The sequence below is a fragment of the Eretmochelys imbricata genome, chromosome 11 (assembly GCF_965152235.1).
Source record: "Eretmochelys imbricata isolate rEreImb1 chromosome 11, rEreImb1.hap1, whole genome shotgun sequence".
In the NCBI taxonomy this organism is placed as follows: Eukaryota; Metazoa; Chordata; order Testudines; family Cheloniidae; genus Eretmochelys; species Eretmochelys imbricata.
In genome coordinates this window covers 46,125,939-46,146,810 of record NC_135582.1, presented here as the reverse complement: position 1 = coordinate 46,146,810, position 20,872 = coordinate 46,125,939, and the positions used below count along the sequence as shown (strand labels likewise).

The following is a 20,872-nucleotide window of genomic DNA, read 5'->3' as shown; positions in this document are numbered from 1 at the left end:
TCTTTTAAATCTGTAGTCTTTTTTTTATTAGTATCTGATCACTTCAAATTAGAATTAGTTTTTCTCTTTAATCTAAAGCAATCTTTGACCGCCTTCGCCACGTTCTTCACGAATCTAAAATTGACATGCGCGTTCAGTACATGATAGAAGTTATGTTTGCTGTACGTAAGGATGGATTCAAGGATCACCCAATCATTCCAGAGGGACTAGACCTAGTAGAAGAAGAGGATCAGTTTACTCATATGTTACCTTTAGAAGATGATTATAACCCAGAAGATGTTCTTAGTAAGTGAGAAGTAAAAATTTAACTTCAAACAATTTCATTCTCTATGAAAACAAATGAAAATTAAACATGCAATAATTTTGTTCTTTTTCTTAGTTTAAATAAGATTTTATTTTATTTTAAAGATGTTTTCAAGATGGATCCTGACTTCATGGAAAATGAAGAGAAGTACAAAACCCTTAAGAAGGGTATGTAAACCCGGTTCATTTAAGCACTCAAGTGGAGTATAAAACTATGAAGCATATTATAGCATTCTAGCAAGTTTATAGATCATGTTTTGTAGGGGGTAGTGGGGAAAAAAAAAATTGCCAACAATATTTATTGTTGAGGTAAAAGCTGGTTTTAATTTTAGCTGAATTTTTCTTATTTAAATGATGATGTAAACTGCACATATGCACAATGAGACACACACCACCTTTTTTATTACAATGGACCATAAATATTGTCAGTTACTTACATCCTTGTTGTAGTTACACAATTCTTAATCTGTCATTTGTGTCCCAAAGATTCGTATAGTAATAGTTTAATACACACTTAATAAAGATTTTTCTACTGTGTGTTCTTTGGCAACACTTCTGTGTTTCTAAATAACAACTCTGCTTTCAAATATGAAATCTATTATTTTAAAAGTAATATTGGTTTTATAAAGTAAATGTAAGGCAGCTTTTTCTCCACAAGAACAGGGATCTCCTGAGAGCACTGAGTACATTGCTTTTCCTCCTGAGCCTTTGTCACAACGATTTTTCCTCTGACCAAGAGTTGAGTTTCAACACAGAGCCCTCCATTGCTTGCCTATGTCAAACCAGTGAAAGGAATTTTTAAAATAGGTTTTTGGAAAAGTACCAACCAGTTTCCCTCTCCACCAGTTTTTCATTCTTGTATGCCTGAATTGAGTTTGGCATCCCTATTTTGGGGGGGATCCTTTTATTTGTCTATCTGCCATATATTTTAATATACCTGTCACTACGGTATCTAGGCCCTCTGGAGTCCCATTTTTCTAAGCCTTGTGTCAGAGTGACTTTCCTTCTGTTGAAGCTCGGTTGCAGCATGTCTTCATGCTCCAGCTTTGTCAGGCTCTCCCTCCCTTAGGACTAGACATATCCCGAGGTATTTGGGGCCACATCTCTGCGTCACTAGGCAAACTGTCCACCCCAGGAATATTTACTTTGGAATTTTGCTTCTAGAAATTCTTGATGAAGGTGGTAGTGACTCAGAAACAGATCAAGATGCTGGAAGCAGTGAAGAGGATGAAGAAGAGGATGAAGAGGATGAAGAAGGTAGGAGTATGATTATAGACATTTACTATTGATCTTTTTTTATAGTAGATCAAGAAAAGAAAATCTCAGAACGTAACTTGCTATATGCTATCTGAAGCAATTGAGATTTAAAGTGTGCAGTCAACAAAAATCACATTTCTATTTAAAATTTGTTTTTACTGTTACAAGATTAAATATGCTTATTTTTCTTTTTTCAATTTGTTTACTTTGTCTTTGACAGCACTTTGTGCATATTAAGTTTCATTTTTGTTGATGGTGCATGTCCTCCCACGGGCTCTGCAAGAGGGTGTTTACCAATTATAGCAACAGCAAAGCTAAAACTGAAGAGGTGGGAGGAAGTGGGCAGGGGCCCATAGAAAGAGAAACGGGAGTAGGGAGGAATTTGTGGCTTTGTATGTTTGATTGTGTCAGTTGCACTCCAGAAAGATCCCTGTAAATATAAACCAGGGAGTAGAAAAATTGTAATTTTTCTGAAGGAATTTTTAAGAACAGTTGAGGACATGCTATTTGTGCTCTGTCTGAATGTTTTAAGGTCAATTTCAAAATTCAAGTTTGCAATTACCTTTCAACTGATGGTTTTTTAAAAAGGGAGTTTCAAGACAGGATAATTTATTGTACAGGCCATTGTTACAAGTTATTTACTCCAAATAAAACAATCGTATTGGCGTCTGTGCATTTTGTAGAACGTCTTATGCAATTACTGAGAAAGATATGATGAATGAGAATAAGTATAGATGTTTACTTCATAGGTCTGCAAAATGTAGAAGGAAAGCTCTACTCTGTAGAGCGGTGGGAATCATTTCTTCACCAGCTTGTTACAGTATTGTACAAAAAAAATAAACACAAATTTACTTAGATAGTAGGCTGAAGAAAAAGATGGTAATTCACAGAAGCCTGTTGTCACTTCTGTTGCATATTTGAAAACTCCCATATGAAATAGGATATTAATTTCCTTCAGAGCAGCTGTTTAGCTATTTTAGTCCTTTTTAATTCTGTTCCAGTGCATGACATCAAATATCCTTTGGTGGGCCACGATGGGCCTGATCCAGCTACCATTGATGTGAATGGAAAGGTTCCTGTTTATGTTAATGGGAACTGAGTCTGGATCTAAATACACACAATTGTGTAAGTCAGGGGTGGGCAAACTACGGCCTGGGGGCCACATCCGGCCCTCCAGGCTTTTTAATCTGGCCCTCAAGTTCCTGCCGGAAAGTGGGGTCCGGGGCTTGCCCCGCTCCAGCCGGGGAGCGGGGTCGGGATCTTGCCCCACTCTACACGGCTCCCAGAAGCAGCAGCATGTTCCCCCTCCCAGCTCCTATATGTGGGGGCAGCCAGGGAGCTCCGCACACTGCCTCCGCAACTCCCATTTGCTGGGAACCACAGCCAATGGGAGTTGCAGGGGCAGCGCCTGCAGATAGGGCAGCATGCAGCGACGCCTGGCCACACCTCTGCGGGGGGGGAGGGGAGCAGGCGGGGGATGCCACTGTTTCTGGGAGTTGCTTGAGTTAAGCACCGCCCGGAGCCTGCCCCCCTGTATCCCTCTCATGCCCGTGCCCCAGCCCTGATCCCCCTTCTGCCCTCCGGACCCCTTATCCCCAGCCAGAGCTTCCCCAACCCCCAATTTCATAAGCATTCATGGCCTGCTATATAATTTCCATACCCAGATGTGGTCCTTGGGCCAAAAAGTTTGCCCATCCCTGGTGTAAGTAATTGCCTTTATTAAGTTTTGTATTAAACGTTTTGGTTTAATTTTGTAGTCCTTGTTCAAGTTCTGGATGGCTAAACATCAGCCAGCCAGCACATGAAAAGAAAATGTTCACTCAGTTAGTCCCAGATCATAAACAGGTGTCTGTATTCTGCACAGGAATATGGTTCTGCCCTTCGCAAAATCAGGACCTTAATACATGTATCATTGAAAATTGTGAATAACTTTTGAATTTGATTTTTTTTTTTAAGTTGTAGTCTCACATCATGCAAGTACCAGTGTTTTTCGTAAACTTTACAGCACCTACTAAATGCTCCTAAATATATTTATACACAATATTACGTAATAGACTGAAGACTTACTGAAGATGCATACATCTCTACTGTCTTAGAATGTATGTCTGTGTTTCAATTTCTAAATATCCAATTTTTTCTCTTCAAGGACAAAAAGTGACTATCCATGACCAAACAGAAATTAACCTGGTCTCCTTTCGTCGTACAATTTATCTTGCTATTCAGTCAAGGTAAAACGTATATAATTTATACTGAAAAAAGTGTGTGGTCCTTTAGAAATTAGTGCATTTGTACTGAATCTGTTGAATATGGGGTTGTTAATAGCTTTATCATTATCTTACAGTCTTATAAACAAATTGAACAGATGTTTTAGATGAACCATTGGTCTGACCCAGAATGGCCATTCTTAAGTTCTTAATTTAGAAACGATTTAGTACATTACATTTCTAAACTTCCTTTTTGGGTGAAGACTTTTAAAATGTTACACTAGATCATGCTTCTGTTTTATGGAGCACTGGTTTAGTCAGGACAGACTGGGGGTACGGGGAAACAGTACTTTTCCAGACTGCCCACAAAATAAGCTTCACCCGTGTGAATCTCCAGTCTTACAGCAAATTGTGTAAATATGCAAAATATAATAGTGTATGTTACTTGGCTCCCTTTCGTTGTTTCTTGAATACTCCATGAGCTCTGTTAGGCTCCTTGAGCTTGGCTTTTTCATGAGGGTTAAAAATAGCTGGTAGTATCTGCCAAATGCTAGCCTCTTGTGGTACCAAAATGAGTCATTGCTCACAGTAAATTGTATAGATGTGTGATCCTCTCTCGCCTTTCCTACATGAGGAATGAAATAGTAAACAGTAATTTATTACTGGGCAGCTTACGGAGATGAATGGAGGCAGTTCATACCTCTCAGAACTATTGTTCCAAACTCTCCTCAGGCCTTGTCTACGATGCACAGTTTTATTGACAAAAGTGATGGCATATATCACATATATCATTTATTCTTTTACGTAGAGACTGTCCGGTTTGGCCAATGTACATGGCAGAGGGACATTGCTAACACATGATGGCATATATCACATATATCATTCACCTACACATCTACCAATGTGATATATGCCATCATGTGCCAGCAATGCCTCTCTGCCGTGTACATTGGCCAAATCAGACAGTCTCTGCGTAAAAGAATAAATGGACACAAATCAGAGGTCAAGAATTATAACATTCAAAAACCAGTCAGAGAGCACTTCAGTCTCCCTGGTCACTCGATTACAGACCTAAAAGTCGCAATATTACATCAAAAAAACTTCAAAACCAGACTCCCAACGAGAGACTGCTGAATTGGAATTAATTTGCAAACTGGACACCATTAAATTAGGCTTGACTAAAGACTGGGAGTGGTGGGTCATTACACAAAGTAAAACTATTTCCCCATGCTTATCCCCACCCGCCACTGTTACTCACACCTTCTTGTCTACTGTTGGAAATGAGCCATCCTGATTATCACTACAAAAGGTTTTTTTCTCCTGCTGATAATAACTCACCTTAATTGATCACTCTCAGTATAGTGTGTATGGCAACACCCATTTTTTCATGTTCTCTGTGTCTATATATATCTTCCTACTATATTTTCCACTGCATGCATCCGATGAAGTGGGTTTTAGCCCACGAAAGCTTATGCTCAAAGAAATTTGTTAGTTTCTAAGGTGCCACAAGTACTCCATGTTCTGTTTGCTTATACAGACTAACACAGCTACCACTCTGAAACCTGAGATACTAAAGATCAAGATAGAAATTTCAGAAAAGTATATGGGCATGGGTACAGAGGTTACATTTTGGTATTTTACAGGAGTGAGTCAGAATGAACTTATGTATTTTTGTTACTAGACTTTGTGTATTTCCATTTAGTATGATGTAATAGCAGTGTCTCATAAAAGAGAGTCACCTTGTTTTTAGTATGTCTGCAGATTTATTAGCTTTGGATTCACTTTCAGATATAAAATTGTTGAATAGCAGAATGCTGTTGGGAAATATTTTAGTTTAAGCTTGAGAACTTTTAAAGAAAGCTGTTGAACACAATGCTTTTGATGAGTAATTAAAGTGTGGTGAAAGGAGAATGTATTCAGTCTTCTCTAAAATGCAGATCATAGTCTTGATTTAGACAGCTTTCGCCTTATTGTTTCATTTGTCACCATACTTCAAATACTGATTTCCTCAACCACCCTTATGTTTGGAAGGAGCCGAAACTAGCATTGCTAGGGCATTTTAACAGCAACAAGTTCAATTACATCATACTTTTGTCATGCTAAAACACTTTGGTTTGTACGTTTAACATCATTGGTATCAGCATAATTCTGTATGTGTTTTTAACATAATGTGTACTCAATGGGAATACAAAACTATTTATTTTTTCTTTGCAGCTTAGACTTTGAAGAATGTGCTCATAAATTGTTGAAGATGGACTTTCCTGACAGTCAAACTGTAAGCCTTGCTTTTGATTCCCTTTCTGTTTCTTGGGGGGGAGTATAATTTGATCATTAACATTTTAGCAAAATTAATATTCACATGATATACACCTACAATGCAATCATGTTACTTATAAAATGGAATTAACTGCTCTTACAGCTATTGTTTCTCATTTTGTAATCTTTATGATAAATACCATGACATTTGATATTTTTGGTTTTTCTTTCTCACTTAGCAGTTAGCAGCTAAGTTCCCTCTAAGCTGCTTGGCTGGGTGGCCGCCCAGCCAGCTATCAAGTGCCGCGTACTTCGGGTGTCCCTCCCCTCACTGCCACACTGCTCCTGCCCTCTGCCTTGAAGCCCCTGGCCAGCTGTTCCCAGGAGCCTCCCGCTTGCTGTGCCGGGGGGGGAGATGCTGGTGTCAGGGTGTCCCCCGCCCCTGTACCCAATCTCCACATAGTGGGGTTGGGGGGTGTGACACAACAGGGTTCAGGATGGAAGGAGCTTGCTGGCAGCTGTTGCTGTGTCTCAATAAGCGGACTTCAGACTGCTGAGTACCAATCTACTTCAAGGGGCAGCATGTGTGTCTCTCTGTCACACTCACCTTCCAAACATACTTGTGGTGGTGGTGTTACTTGATACTTCTTTAAAAGTGTGTTTTAGTTTTGTGACTGGTCTATGCATTTCATAATTTTTATTTCTCTCTTATGCTTAACTTTAATTCTTTTGAGTAGTGAGTTCGAAAATGCCTAACCTGTCCGGGCTGGAGTAATTATCTCTATGGTAGCTTTTTAAAAATATATATTATATCTAGGTTTTTTGTTTGTACTGGTGACACACATCCGCACATTACTTTGATATGGTACACATAACAAAATTCATTCCGCACATGGATGGAAAACATTAGAGGGAACACTGGTTAGCAGTTCAGACAGTTGGGTGAAATTCCTTCTTTTCAATATACATTTTTAACTATAAAGTGATGTCATTCTATTTATAAAAATGTTTGTTATGCAAGCTGTTGAAATGATGTCATTTGCCACAGATGACAAAACTACTGCTATAGAACAGCTACAACTTAGAGGCCAGAGAAATGTTTCTGTAGGAAGATTTTTTTAGTAGGTTTCTGGATAGCTGTTGATTTTATCTGTTCAGCTAGAAATTCAACGTGATAGCTTCAAAAGATGGAATTGCACCCTGTATTTTATGGGAATGCTTTAAAAAAGGTTTTGTTGCTTTCACAGTCTTGTTTAAGCAATATGTACTATATTAAGCAATCATCTCCAAGTATGGCTGTTTTGGTGTAAGCTTGAAGAATGTCTAACTGTTTGTCTGCAGATAGTACATCTAAAATCCATTTGACTGCTATGTGTTCTGAAAAGGAAATTGCTGTTTGTCTATGACTTAAACCAGATCCTGAAGCAGTGGGCAGGATCTAAATAGCCACGTAATTCCCAAGACAGGTATTTAGTCAGTGGTGAGATTGTCAATAATCAACAGATAAGTGAGCTCTAGCTTAGGGATCTGAATTGTGACTTTGAAGTTCAATGCATGAAAGACGAACAATCTCTTTTATTTAAAACAAAATATGATCCAGAGATGCATGAAGCTCACTTTTATCAATGCAACAATTTGTGCAGGTGAAGTCAATATGATATAAATATCTTTTGTCTGGACAAAAAGAAACAGTTGACGCCCTTTAGGAAAACTTTGATAAATATTATCATTAGAAATTATTTTTGCTATTTACTATGTTTTCTTATTAAGGTTATTTGCAGATAACTAGGAGACTAAGAGGTTATCTGATCCTGCTGTGTATTTCCCTATCTGAAGCTCAAAGTCATTTTGTAGGAAATGATTCAGCAGCGAATAAATGTGATGTTCAGCAATAGAGGATTATGATTTCCAGGGATTTCCAGAGGCATACCCAGAAAATTCTGAAGAGAAAAAAAATCCTGTTGTCAGGCAAATCCGTTTAGTTATTAAAAACAAATCCAGAAAATACAGTTTACAGTACAGTATGTGCTGTTATACCACTCTCAGTAGGTGACTTGCCCCAAGGTTCACAACCATTTCTCCAACTTTAATGCATCACCAAACAACTCCATACAACCATCAACTACCTGCAAATGGTCCAGGCACCGGCAGCACCCTCTCGTAAGAGTCTATTTACAAAAAAGCCCTACCACACTGATAAGGCCTTGCAGCCTGGCTACTAAGGATGTTGTTCAGGCGTACTAGCTGCTTGTTTAAATCACACTTGTGTATTGGGGTGTCTAAGTTAGGGTATCCAAAGCACCCATACCATCTCCTCCACATAAGGACACTGAAGACACTGTGTATCAGGGCATCCTGACTTCCCTAACCCTCCTCCTAAATTGCCAAAGATGCAATATGTGTATGATGGTCCGGTGAGTAGAAAACTTCACTGAGCAAATGCAGAATCTAAGATTTCATCTTTTTAAAAAGCACCTGTCTAGCCTGCATTGATGTGAAGGTTATCTTATGAGTTGAAATCATCACAGCGCTGAATTCCCAAATCAGTAGGCAGCGTCAGTGCCTTTGTTCCTGCCCTGAGCTGCCACAGCCTGAAACAAAGCAAAAGCTGACGAATTTTGTCAGTTTTTGCTGTTTTTCAGACTCCTGCAGGCAACAGTAAAGCTGAAGAGATTCAGGTCAGGTTCATTCTGCCAAAGTTTGGGGAAGCTTTGAGTAATAGCAGAAGCAGGCTCGGAGACTGTTTACTGGGGAGACGACTGAAAATATGAATGTTGGGAGAAGGATATAATAGTGGCAAATGCTCCCCGTTCAGCATCCAGAAAGATGAGAAAGAGGTGAAGTAGAGAGAACCTGATATCCTCACAGTGGCCAGGAAGTTCTGAGGTGTGGGGAGGAAGACGAAAGGAGAATACCCCTTCTCCATCCCAGAAGCCAGACTTGTTGTTTGACGGGACTCCATTTTTCATTATTGGGCTCTGGCTAGTACAGTGGTTCCCAAATGTTTTACTAAGGTGACCCACCAAATGCATTTTGTCTTTTTTATAACCCATCATATACACCCCCCCCCCACACACACACACACACTTTGCCCAAGCATCACAACCCTAACCCCAGCCTAGAGGGGTGGTGATTGGGTTTGGAGAGTGAGCCCACCCTGCACTCACCTGCAGCAGCGGTTCTTGTCCTTTGGAGCTGGACCTGGCTCCCCACTCTGGGCACTGCAACCTGGTATATGGGGTTGCAGCACCACTCATATTTGGCCAGTAGGAATGGCTGGGCTAAATCTGAATGGCGCAGTGACCTCATACAGCAGGTTGCAATGCCCGGAGTGGGAAGTCAGGTCCAGCCCTATAGGACAGGAGCTGTGGCTGCAGGGTGAATGCAGGGCAGGGCTCACTCTCATGGCCCCTTACTCCGGACCCTCCCCTCCGCACCAGACTGGGAGAAGTGTGTGTTTGGGTAGGTCAGGACCCGTTATGGGTTAATCTGGCCCTGGATGTGGTGGCCAATCTAGAATCTTCCCACGACCCATCATTTGGGAAACACTGGGCTAACGGACATTCCGGTTTGCAGCTCCCAAGCAAGACCCAGAGAGCAACACTTTGTTAGGAATCCCAAATGTTCTCCTTTTCCAGCCGCTGGAATGGAACAGAATTTGGTTTCCCTGCATATTGCTCCTGAACAGTATCGCTCCCTAATTGTTTTGTTTGTTTCATTAAGCGGATAGTAGGTTTTAATTTTTTAGCTATGGGATGTCTGGTAAAATTTCCAAATGCTGTAGGTATGAGTGGGGGAAGAGAGAGATTGATTAATTACCCTAAATAGTACTTGACTTTCTTTTAATGCACGTCTACACAGCAAAGAAAAACCCCATGACTCTGGGACCCTCCAGCCCCACAGGGTCCTGGAGGCCGGGCTCCAGCCTGAGCCCAGAAGTCTACACAGCAGTGAAACAGGCCTGCATCCTGAGCACCGTGAGCCCAAGTCAGCTAGTATAGGCCAGCCATGGGTGTCTAGTAGCTGTGTAGACATACCCTTCGAGTTTGGTTTTAAGAGAACAAAAGTGAGACACAAAATACATGGAGAGATGGCGAGCACAATGCATGGAAAGTGAAAGAAAGATGGTGAGAGATTAAATAAGAAAAAACACACTGAAGACAAATTGGAAAAAGATCTGCCATGATCTATAATAGAAATAATATAGAAAGAGTTATGGCATCCAAGGAAAGAAGATCTGTAATAAGTAGAGTTGGTTGAATAGTACTTGGCAAATATATTATTCAATCAATTTTACTGGTATCCGTTAAAAAGCTTATTCGGTTACTACTTTTTTGTGGTTATCAACCAGCTCTATAGCTGGTCAAATACTACTCAGAAAAAATGTATTTAGATTAATACTGGTAGAATTGATTTATTTTACAGTTCAGTATGGTATACAATATAACAGTACACAGCTTGTTTATTCTTTTCACTGTGGGGGATAGGGAGAAATGGCTTTGGAACAGTGACCTTTTCGGGGAGCCTCGTGGTACAAGTGGTATTTACATGTTTGATTTTTGAACCAAGGCTAGTAGGCTGAGAAATCAGGCTAGTCGGTGTCAGGTAACTTTTTTTTTTTTTTTTTTTTAAAGTTCTGGCTATGGCCGCTTGTGAGCTCAGTAGTGAATGTTTTAGTCATTTGGACTTTACATGCATGGTAGGGAGAGATTTTGAACCTTTTCACTGAATCCTCTGGATTTCCTAGAGGTAGATAGCATTCCCTTGATAAACTTGACATTATATTTTTCTTGAAAACTACATTATTTCACAGAAAAAATAATTAAACGAAATAGTTTTCAGAGTTCCATAGTACTGAAACATCACTGAGGTGCTAAACAGGGGGTTTATCTGAATAGATGGTTGAAGGATTGGGGCCAGAATGTAGGCAGGTATTGTATAGGTTTATCATATAATTCTGCCAACATCCTTTTTTGAACTGCTAAATAACATTCTTCTCAGTTGCATTATGTAGCAGTACAACATACTATAAATTCAAAATGCAGTTTTTGTCAATTGCTGTTCAGTAATTATAGGTCTGAGTTGTTCAGGAGTTCAGCAAGCAGGTTGAATTCTAAGCTAATTGCTCTGGAATTTAAAAGCAAGTTAATACAGAGAAAATGGCATTTTAGAGGGACAGAAAGTTCAGGAAGCCTACCAATAGAATAAATACATGACAGACCAAGAGGGAGTGCAGTAACTGTGCCAGCACAAGAGCCTGCAGAGTTTGCCAAGAAGCCAGATGCTGCTGAAAGGCCTATTCTCCACATCTTTGCTTGCCTTGAATCTGAGTAGTATCCCTGCTAACCAAAGAAGAGAAGGAAGAGAAATAGCTGTAGAATGCTATTGGGTAAATATAAACCATTGTAATTACTCTTAATTAATTAAAATGTGCTAAACTAGAAAGAGCAACATTTTAGTCAAAATCCTAAATATTTTAAACATCTCTGCGTATTGTGAATCTTTTGTTATCACTTCAGTTAGTGTTAATATGAAGCATTGATCTTGTTTTCCTAATTAAGAAAGTGTCCTAACTTTACAAAGTACATTAAAAAGAAGAGTTTTCTTGCCCAGTTGACTTTTCAGTCCAACTAAGGCATTATACAGTTCAGACAACTAAACACATGAAAATATTGTTGGTGAGCAGATCAACATAGGAAGGTTTTTTGAAAAATGTGAGTTTAAGGAGTGCAGAGTTGGGTACTTGGCTAACACTAAATCCTTGTCATTAAACACACTTGTACCCATTCAACTAGAGCTGTATTTTTTAATTGAAAGTTTGTGTGTAATTACTCTGATTTCCATTTAAGGAGTGTCTTATTTGTTTTTGATTAATCTGTTTTTACAGGATTAAGCAAAACCAAAATAAACCATTCTTAAACTGAAATAACAAACAAACTTTGATCACATTTAAAAATATAGCTTTAGTTAAATGAGTGCAAGTGTGTGTAGAAACAAGCTTTCAGTGGCATGCAGTTCCCAAGCATAAGAGAATGCATGAAAGGAGGTGAAAACTGAGATTTGAGAAGTAAATAAAAATTAAATATAAAAAAACATATGCGCGGTCTGAATAAGTAGAAAACTTAAGTTCTTCAAGTGCTTGCTCATGTTAGGTGTGTGTGCTCGCCACATGCACCGGTGCTGGAATATTTTCCCTCAGTGGTATCTGTAGGGGACTGGCTCTGGTGCCGTCTGGAGTGGCGTGCACATTCCAAGGTATAAGGATCGTCACCGACTCTCCCCACCCTCAGTTCCTTTTTGCCGCCAGTGATGGTGCTAGAAAGTCTGCTGCTTTGGTTAGCCTTTTTGCTTTGTTCAGTATTACGAACTTTTCTTGTAAAATAGTTGTATATAGTTAACAGTTATAGTGTTAGTGTGTTTTACTTGATTAGTCCTGAACAGGTCTCAGCCTATGGACGAGGCATGCCCCAGTCCCCAGGCTTTAAGCTCTGCGATTGCTGCAAAAAACCCAGTGCCTATCAGCGATCCGCATAACAGTTGTTTAAGGTGTCTGGGCAAGTCGCATATAAGCAAAATGTGCCATATCTGCAAGTCCTTCAAGCCTCGGACTAAGAAAGAGCAAGACATCCATCTCAAAGCATTCCTGGTGGAGTCGGCTCTAACTCCAGTACCGGAGCAGTTGAGGTCTGACTCTGTCCCGAGCACCGCAGGGTTGACCTCCTGCCAAACCCCAGCACCGGTGGTACCCTCTACATCAGCGGCACTGCCAACTACTCCATGGCCAGTGCCCAGCTGCCTAGTACCCATTGAACCTGTGGGGTTTTACCCAGTCTTCACAAGGGCTTAGGCTGGTGGCGGGGGCCTCGTAAAAACATCGGCCTCAGTATCCCGCCCTCCCCCAGAGGCAGACGGCCCTGAAGGGAGAAGCCCTCAGGCTCACGTGGACCCCGGGGAACAGCCATTTGGCCCACCAAGGGATGTGGCAGACCCCATGACACCGGCTTCTACCACATCTTAGCCTAATGAGGTGATTGTGGGTCGCCCGCACCCACTTCCTCAGGATGATGCTAAGGCTCAACAGGAGCTGTTGGAAAGAGTTGCCTCTAACTTGGGGCTCCAGGCAGAGGAGCTAGAGGAACCATCGGACTCCCTAATCGATGTCCTTTGCTCGATGGCACCGGCCAAGGTGGCATTGTCCCTGCATGAGGGGTGTCAAAGATTACAAACGCCCTGTGGCGAACCCCCTCATCCCTGCCCCTCATCTCCTAGCGGGCAGAAAGAAAGTATTTTGTGCCACCTAAGGGTCATGAGTACCTCAAAACCCACCCAGTCCCAAGCTCCCTGGTAGGAATGGCCATTAATGAGTGGGAGAGGCAAAGCCCACCGGGAGCTACACCTAAAAATAAAGACTCAAAGAGGCTGGATTTATTCGGACACAAAGTTTATTCATCCTCAAGCCTCCAGTTGAGGGTGGCCAACCACCAAGCCCTCCTTGGCCACTATGACTTTAATATGTGACAAGCCATGGCCAAGTTTGAGGATTCGCTTCCCGAGGACACCAGGAAGGAGTTCCAGGCGATCCTTGATGAGGGCAAGGCTGCGGCCAGAGCAGCCCTTCAAGCAGTCCTGGATGTGGCGGACTCCGCAGCATGCACCATGGCCTTGGCCATCTCTGGTTACTTCTCTCGGGCTTATCGACGGAGGTCCAGCAGTTGATACAGGACCTTTCTTCCGAGGGCCAGGCACTGTTCTCAGAGCAGAGAGACAATAAATTACATGGGTTGAAGGATTCCTGTAATACATTGAAAACCCTAGGTCTCTGTGTCCCGGGTTCAGCCCATAAGTGGTTTAAGCCGCAACAACCACAGGGTCAAGGGAACCAACTCAGACAGTAGACGGCTCATAAAAAGAGCAGAGGTTACAAACGCTGCCAGAGCCACCAACCTCTGATCTCTACCCGTCGGGCTCCACCCACAACAGGCAGGGTGGCAAGTGGGCATTTTGAGGGTGCGCCAGAGGGCAACCTACCAGACTGTACCCTGGATCCGTTTTCCCTATGTTTCTCCAACCACCTTTCTCTTTTTCCTCCCTGCATGGACCACAATAACTTTGGACAGTTAGGTGTGTCCTCCACACAATGGCCCGGGGCTATACCCTCCAGTTTCTTTCTACCCTCCCCACTTCCCTATCTCTCTTCAGGGACCCTTCTCACAAAAGTCTCCTCACACAGGAGGTGAAGGGCCTGCTGCAGCTGGGAGTGGTGGAAGAAGTTCCTTACAGGAACAACTATTCCCAGTACTTTCTAATCCCAAAGGCCAAGGGTGGTCTAAGACCCATCCTGGACCTGTGAGACCTCAACAAATACCTAAAGAAGTTAAAGTTCTGCATGGTGTCCCTGGCCTCCATTATCCCCTCCCTGAATCAGGGAGCCTGGTATGCCGCCCTCGACTTGAAGGACATATACTTTCATATAGCGATCTTCCAAGGACACAGATGCTTCTTATTCTTCACAATGGGATCCAACCACTACCAGTTTGCGGTCCTCCCTTTTGGCCTAGCAACAACACTGAGGGTGTTTACTAAGTGCATGACAGTAGTGGCAGCTTACCTCAGGCTTCGGGGTATTCAGATCTACCCATATCTTGGCGACTTGCTGGCCAAAGGTCGCTCCAGGTCCCAAGTCCAAAGGGACTTCACAGTGCAACAGGTCATGTGCCGGTCCCTGGGCCTGTTGGTGACCGACAAGAAATCTACGTTAGTTCTGGTGCAGAAGATAGAGTTCATTGGAGCAGTGCTCGACTCCACCTGTGCCAGAGCTTTCCTGCAACAGGAGAGGTTCCAGACGATGGTGGACATCATACCGTGTTCCTTCTAACTATGGCCCGGGTATGTCTGCATTTGCTGGGCCACATGGCAGCATGTACATATGTCGTCCGCCATGCAAGGCTCAGGATGTGACCCTTGCTGCTGTGGCTGGCAATAGTCTGTTCCCAGTCCAGAAATTACCTGGACAAAGTTGTTACCATCCCGCCGGGGATACTTAACTCCCTGCAATGGTGGACTGACCCCAAGGCTCTCCTGGAAGGAGTTCCACTCGGTTGAACTGATATTGGATGCTTTAGACATCGGCTGGGGAGCGCATCTAGGCGAGACACAGACCCAAGGTACGTGGTCTCCGGAGGAGATGATATTGCACATAAACGTCAAGGAGCTCAGAGCAGTATGTTTGGCCTGTGGGATCTTCCTACCGCATCTGTCAGGCAAGGTGGTGAGAGTGTTGATGGACAATACGGCCTCGATGTTCTACATCAACAGGCAAGGGGGAGCACGCTCATCAGCTCTGTGTCAAGAGGCTCTCCGATTGTGGGATTCCTGCATCAAGCAATCCACTGGAGACCTGTCACCTCCCCAGTGTCAGGAACACGCTGGCAGAGTGCCTCCGCAGGTCCTTTTTCTCTCACCACGAGTGGTCACTGCATCCGGAGGTAGCCTGATTGCTCTTCCAGAAGATCTGGGCAAGGACTGACTCTCTCTCTCTGACGCTTTCCTCCTGTCATGGTCAGGGGGGTCTGATGAATGCATTCCTGACAATCCCACTCATCAGCAGAGACCTGTCAAAGAACAAGAGAGACAAGTCCCAAGTTATCACGATCGCCTCAGTGTGGCCGTGCCAGCATTGGTTCGGCACGCTGGTGGAGACTGCTCCCGGGCTCCTTCCCAACCGACCAGATCTGATTTTGCAAGATCACAGGAGCCTCTTACACCCCAGCCTCACCTCCCTCCACCTCATGGCTTGGATGTTGCGTGGTTGAACCCGGAGGAGCGGACCTGCTCTTAATGAGGTCCAGCAAGTCGTCCTGGAAAGCAGGAAGCCTTCTGCTAGAGCAACCCACCTGGCCAAGTGGATGAGGTTCTCCGACTGGGTGTCTGAGCATAGCATCTCTCCGTCATGCTCTTCCTTACAATCTTAGATTACCTTCTTCATCTTAAGAACCAGGGGCTGACCCTCTCTTCCATCAGGATGCACCTTGCAGCCATCTCTGCTTTCCACCCGCCAATCCAAGGTCAGACGGTGTTCTCGCACAACATGTCGGTCAGATTCCTGAAAGGCCTCGAGAGACTCTTCCCGCCAGTCCAGGCTCCTGTCCCACAGTGGGACCTTCACTTAGTTCTTTCTAGGCTCATGGGCCTGCCCTTTGAGCCTATGGTCTCCTGCTCCCTTTCCCACCTGTCATGAAAGGTCACTTTCCTTGTGGTGGTAGCATTAGCTAAATGAGTGTCGGAGATTAAAGGCCTGACATTGGAGCCACTGTATACAGTGTTCTACGAGAACAAAGTTCAGTTGTGACCCCATCTGGCATTTCTGCCAAAAGTAGTGTTTTCCTTCCATGTCAACCAGGACATCTTCCTCATGGTGTTTTGTCCCTGGCTGCACAGTGAGTAAAGGAGGCTACATGCCCTGGAAGTCAGACGTGCCCTGGCATTTTAGCTGGAGCATATCAAGCCCTTCCACAGGTTGACCCAGCTCTTCTTCGCGACAGCGGACAGGATGAAGGGCCTTCCAGTGTCCACAGAGTATTTCCAACTGGATCACCTCCTGCATCCGGGACCTGTTACGAGCTGGCACAGGTCCCACTGCCGCCGATTGTGAGGGCCCATTTGACCAGAGCTCAGGTGTCCTTGGCAGCCTTCCTGGCGCACATTCCCATCCAGGACATTTGCAGAGCCGCGACGTGGTCTTTGGTTCACACGTTCACAGTACATTATGCCCTCATGCAGCAGGCCATTGGATGACTCTGGGTTCTGCAGAGCCATGTTGCAATCTACACATCCTTGAACTCCTACCCTTCTCCATTGGTACTGCTTGGGAGTCACCAAATACGGAATGGACATGAGCAGGCACTTGAAAAAGAAAAGACAGTTACCTGTTCTGTAACTGGTGTTTGAGATGTGTTGCTTATGTCCACTCCATGACTTGCCCTCCTTCCCCACTGTCAGAGTTTTGGCAAGAAGGAACTGAGGGTGGGGGGAGCTGGCGGCGCCCCTTATACCGGAGCATGTGCCCGCCACTCCAGAGGGCGCCAGAGCCAGTCCTCTACGGCAGTGCTACTCAAAGTGGTTCTCCCGTGGACCGGTGCCAGTCCGCGAGCCATCGGCTGCCGGTCTGCACACACATTGGGAAATAAATTGCTGGTCCCCCCACATCAGATATCCATAGAGCAGTGCTTCTCAAGCTGCCACTGAGGGAAACACTTCTGGCACCGGTGCATGTGGCGAGTACACACACCGAATATGGAATGGACATGAGCAACACATCTCGAAGAACACCAGTTACAGAACAGGTAACTGTCTTTTTCTTCTCTTTAGCCCCAGTTGTCTTTTTCTGGTTGGTTTTTCTATAGCAAGGGTTCTCAGCAGCCTTTTTCTTTCTGAGTGCACTCGCACTCCCTATATGGTATAAAAACTTCACAGCCCACAGCAGCTGTTTTTCTGCATATCCAGTAAATTAAAAGCCAGAGCCGGTGTTAGGGGGTAGCATGCAGGGCAATTGCTCAGGGCCCTGCAAAACTAAGTTGCTCAGGCTTTAGCTTCAGCCCTGTGCAGCGGGGCTTGAGCTATGGCTTTCTGCCCTGGGCCCTAGCCTGTCTAACGCCAGCCCTACTCTCTGACTTATTTTGGTGGCCCCCCTGAAACTTGCTCGTGGAACCCTAGCTAAGAACCGCTGTTCTGTAGGATAGAGGTAGAAATGGAGCAGGCATTTTGGAGAGTGCACCTTTTTTTGAGTCTTCTAACTTATCTTTCAACCACCCACACACAGGGACACTTCCAAGTGGAGTGACCTTTCCATGATACAAAATCACATCTGGAGCTAAAGGTCTTCATAAAAAATAAGTGATTCACTTCACATGTGGGACTCGAGAACTCTGTAATACTTTTGAAATACTTAGTTACATCATGATTGGAAAGGTATCATTAAAACATTGATGACAGTCATTTTTGCATGCAATTTGTGCATTAAGTATGTAAAAACCTTGGAGCTATCTGGTATATAAATTGTCTATAAAAATTAAAATTCACTGGCTTTTTAAAGCAAATGATGGACTTAAAGTCCAGACTGTTGGTGTCATAGGCATTATCAGAAGTGTTCTGAGCAGAGAAACTAGTGAAGTAACCTTTAAAGCTATAATTGAAGTTAAAATTGCAATGTGAACTTGTCACATCTCTCTAAAAATTAATTAAATCATTTCAAAGTTTGTTAATTTTTAATCTAGAAGACAGTTACTCTAGACCTAACCTCAACTTGTTTTGATAACACTAGCAAGAATGTCTTTGTGGGTAAATCTATTTTCATGCATGTGGTTATTCAAGATACTCTCCTAGAAATCATTGTAATATTTAATTAAAATGTTAAAATATTTAATTACTGTAAACCACAAGGGATATCAATGTTGTAATTGCATTTAATATGAGGAAAAAGTAATTGGTTTTGCAAGTCGTGCTGACTTTATTAGCAGTGGCATCAGCACTTTGCCCTGTTTTATTGTTTGAAAACTGATTACAGCATTACTGTAAAACGGGAGGGTAATATAAAAAAGTTAATACGCATTTTAATATATCAAGCTAACACAATGTGACTAAGTTGAAAAGAATGGCCTTAAACAGATTTGTAAGTTAACTTTTTTGGTACAGTATTTGCTGAATGTTACTTGTTTAACACTGAATAGATTATGCCTTTATTATTTTTATTTTATTTATTTTTGTTAGCTTGTTTTGTGTATTTGAGCTGTGTAATGGGAAAAAATGTTTCTTTTAGGATTTCATGATAGAAGGATTGGTACAAATGGGAGTACATTACAACAGATTTAATATAAGACTTACCATATTTAAAGTATAAATGTGTTTAGACTTTTTTTTAATTGAAGTGGCATTAAATATATTTATTCTCTATTGATTGCGGGAAATTTGTTGTTGTGACTTCTCAGTTTTGAGAAAATAAATATAAATGTGTGTGTTCTGTTTTTCCTAAGATTTCTAATTAGTCTAAAGAGACAAACATATTTAAACTAATTGCTAAAGAGGTCTAATTGCTGACAGTCTAATTAATTGTTACTTTTTAGCGTGCAATGTCTTTTTTTGTGTTTTAACAAGTCTGACAAGTCATCTTATTAAAATGCTATGAAATGATCTAAACAGCTAGACAGATCCTTCATAACAAGATTTAGATCAGACATCTGCAAAAATCTACAAAGTTGGCATCTTAAACATAATGTATTTTGGAACTACCATCATTTTTGTTGTTGTTAATGGACTAAATCTTATGGGGAAAATAAAATATGTTAACTAAATTGAATGAAGTACAGTGTTAAATGCACTGTCCATTTATATGAAAATGTTTGCTTCTGTTGTCTTAATATTAATTATTCTTTACAAATGGTTTTTAAGTTGCTGCCACAGGGCAGATTGTGGACCCGCTTACACAATTGTGCAAGGGAGTAAGGAGGTGTAAGGTGCCCCCATATCCCTGTATGACAGCTACCCAGATAGCAATGCAGAGAGAAAAGAAGCTATATCCCATTTCCCCATCTCACTTCTGCACAAGTGTATCCTCCCCAGTGGAGCAGAGGGAAACTGGAAAGCAGATTGTGACTCAGGCTGTCTACACTACCACTTCTGTCAGTATAATTTGTCACTCAGGGGCGCTTATGTCAGCTCAACATAAATGACGCTGACATAAGCGCCTGTGTGGACAGCGCTACGTCTACGGCAGAGCTTCTCCCACCAACATAAGTACTGCCGCTCATTGGGGGTGGACTAATTATGTTTGCATAAAGCAGCTACACTAGAGATCTTAGAGCTGCGCAGCTGAAAGCTCTCTAGGGTAGACATAGTCTCAGAGTCATGATCTCCTGGTCTGCTCCAAGGAGCAATGCAACAAGGCGCTCCCCTTGTTAGGGCTTGTGGCAAATCCATGTGTCATTAATATAAAGGGAAGGGTAACCACCTTTCTATATACAGTGCTATAAAATCCCTCCTGGCCAGAGGCAACATCCTGTTACCTGTAAAGGATTAAGAAGCTCAGCTAACCTGGCTGGTACCTGACCCAAAGGACCAATAAGGGGACAAGATACTTTCAGATCTTGCGGGGGGGTGAAGGCTTTTGTTTGTGCTCTTTGTTTACGTGGTTGTTCTCTTCTGGGTCTGAGAGAGGCCAAACAGAAATCCATTTTCTCCAACCCATCCTAATCCAAGTCTCCAATATTGCAACCAGTATAGGTAAGCCAGGCAAGGCGGATTAGTTTATCTTTTGTTTTATGTGAATTTTCCCTATGTTAAGAGGGAGGTTTATTCCTGTTTTCTGTAACTTTAAGGTTTTGCCCACAGGGGGATCCTCTGTGTTTTGAATCTGAATACCCTGTAAAGTATTTTCCATCCTGATTTTACAGAGATGATTTTTACGTTTTTTTTTTTTTTTTTTTAAATAAAATCCTTCTTTTAAGAACCTGACTGATTTTTCCATTGTTCCAAGATCCAGGGGTTTCGGTCTTTGATGGTTTTGTAACCAATTGGTTAGGATATTATTCTCAAGCCTCCCCAGGAAAAGGGGTGTGTAGGGCTTGGGGGTATATTTAGGGGGAAGACGTCTCCAAGTGGTCTCTTTCCCTGTTCTTTGTTTTAAACACTTGGTGGTGGCAGCATACTGTTCAAGGACAAGGCAAAGTTTGTACTTCGGGGAAGTTTTTAACCTAAGGTGGTAAGAATAAGCTTAGGGGGTCTTTCATGCAGGTCCCCACATCTGTACCCTAGAGTTCAGAGTGGGGAAGGAACCCTGACACCATGATTGAGCCTTATTG

The 20,872-nt window shown here is 42.6% G+C and overlaps 1 protein-coding gene across 5 annotated transcripts in view; it reads left to right on the top strand.

Moving 5' to 3' along the window:
• The window catches only part of CWC22 (CWC22 spliceosome associated protein), a 60,438-nt gene that overhangs the window by 21,507 nt on the left and 18,059 nt on the right, over positions 1-20,872 (top strand). For all 5 annotated transcript variants that reach the window (XR_013347488.1, XM_077829916.1, XM_077829912.1 and 2 more), the window contains 5 exons: positions 79-285; positions 409-471; positions 1,468-1,560; positions 3,707-3,788; positions 5,979-6,039. Coding sequence is in view for 4 of the 5 variants with exons in the window: in XM_077829916.1 (XP_077686042.1) it covers positions 79-285; positions 409-471; positions 1,468-1,560; positions 3,707-3,788; positions 5,979-6,039 (506 nt within the window). In the remaining variant the exon portion in view is untranslated. The remainder of the gene's footprint in view (positions 1-78; positions 286-408; positions 472-1,467; positions 1,561-3,706; positions 3,789-5,978; positions 6,040-20,872) is intronic.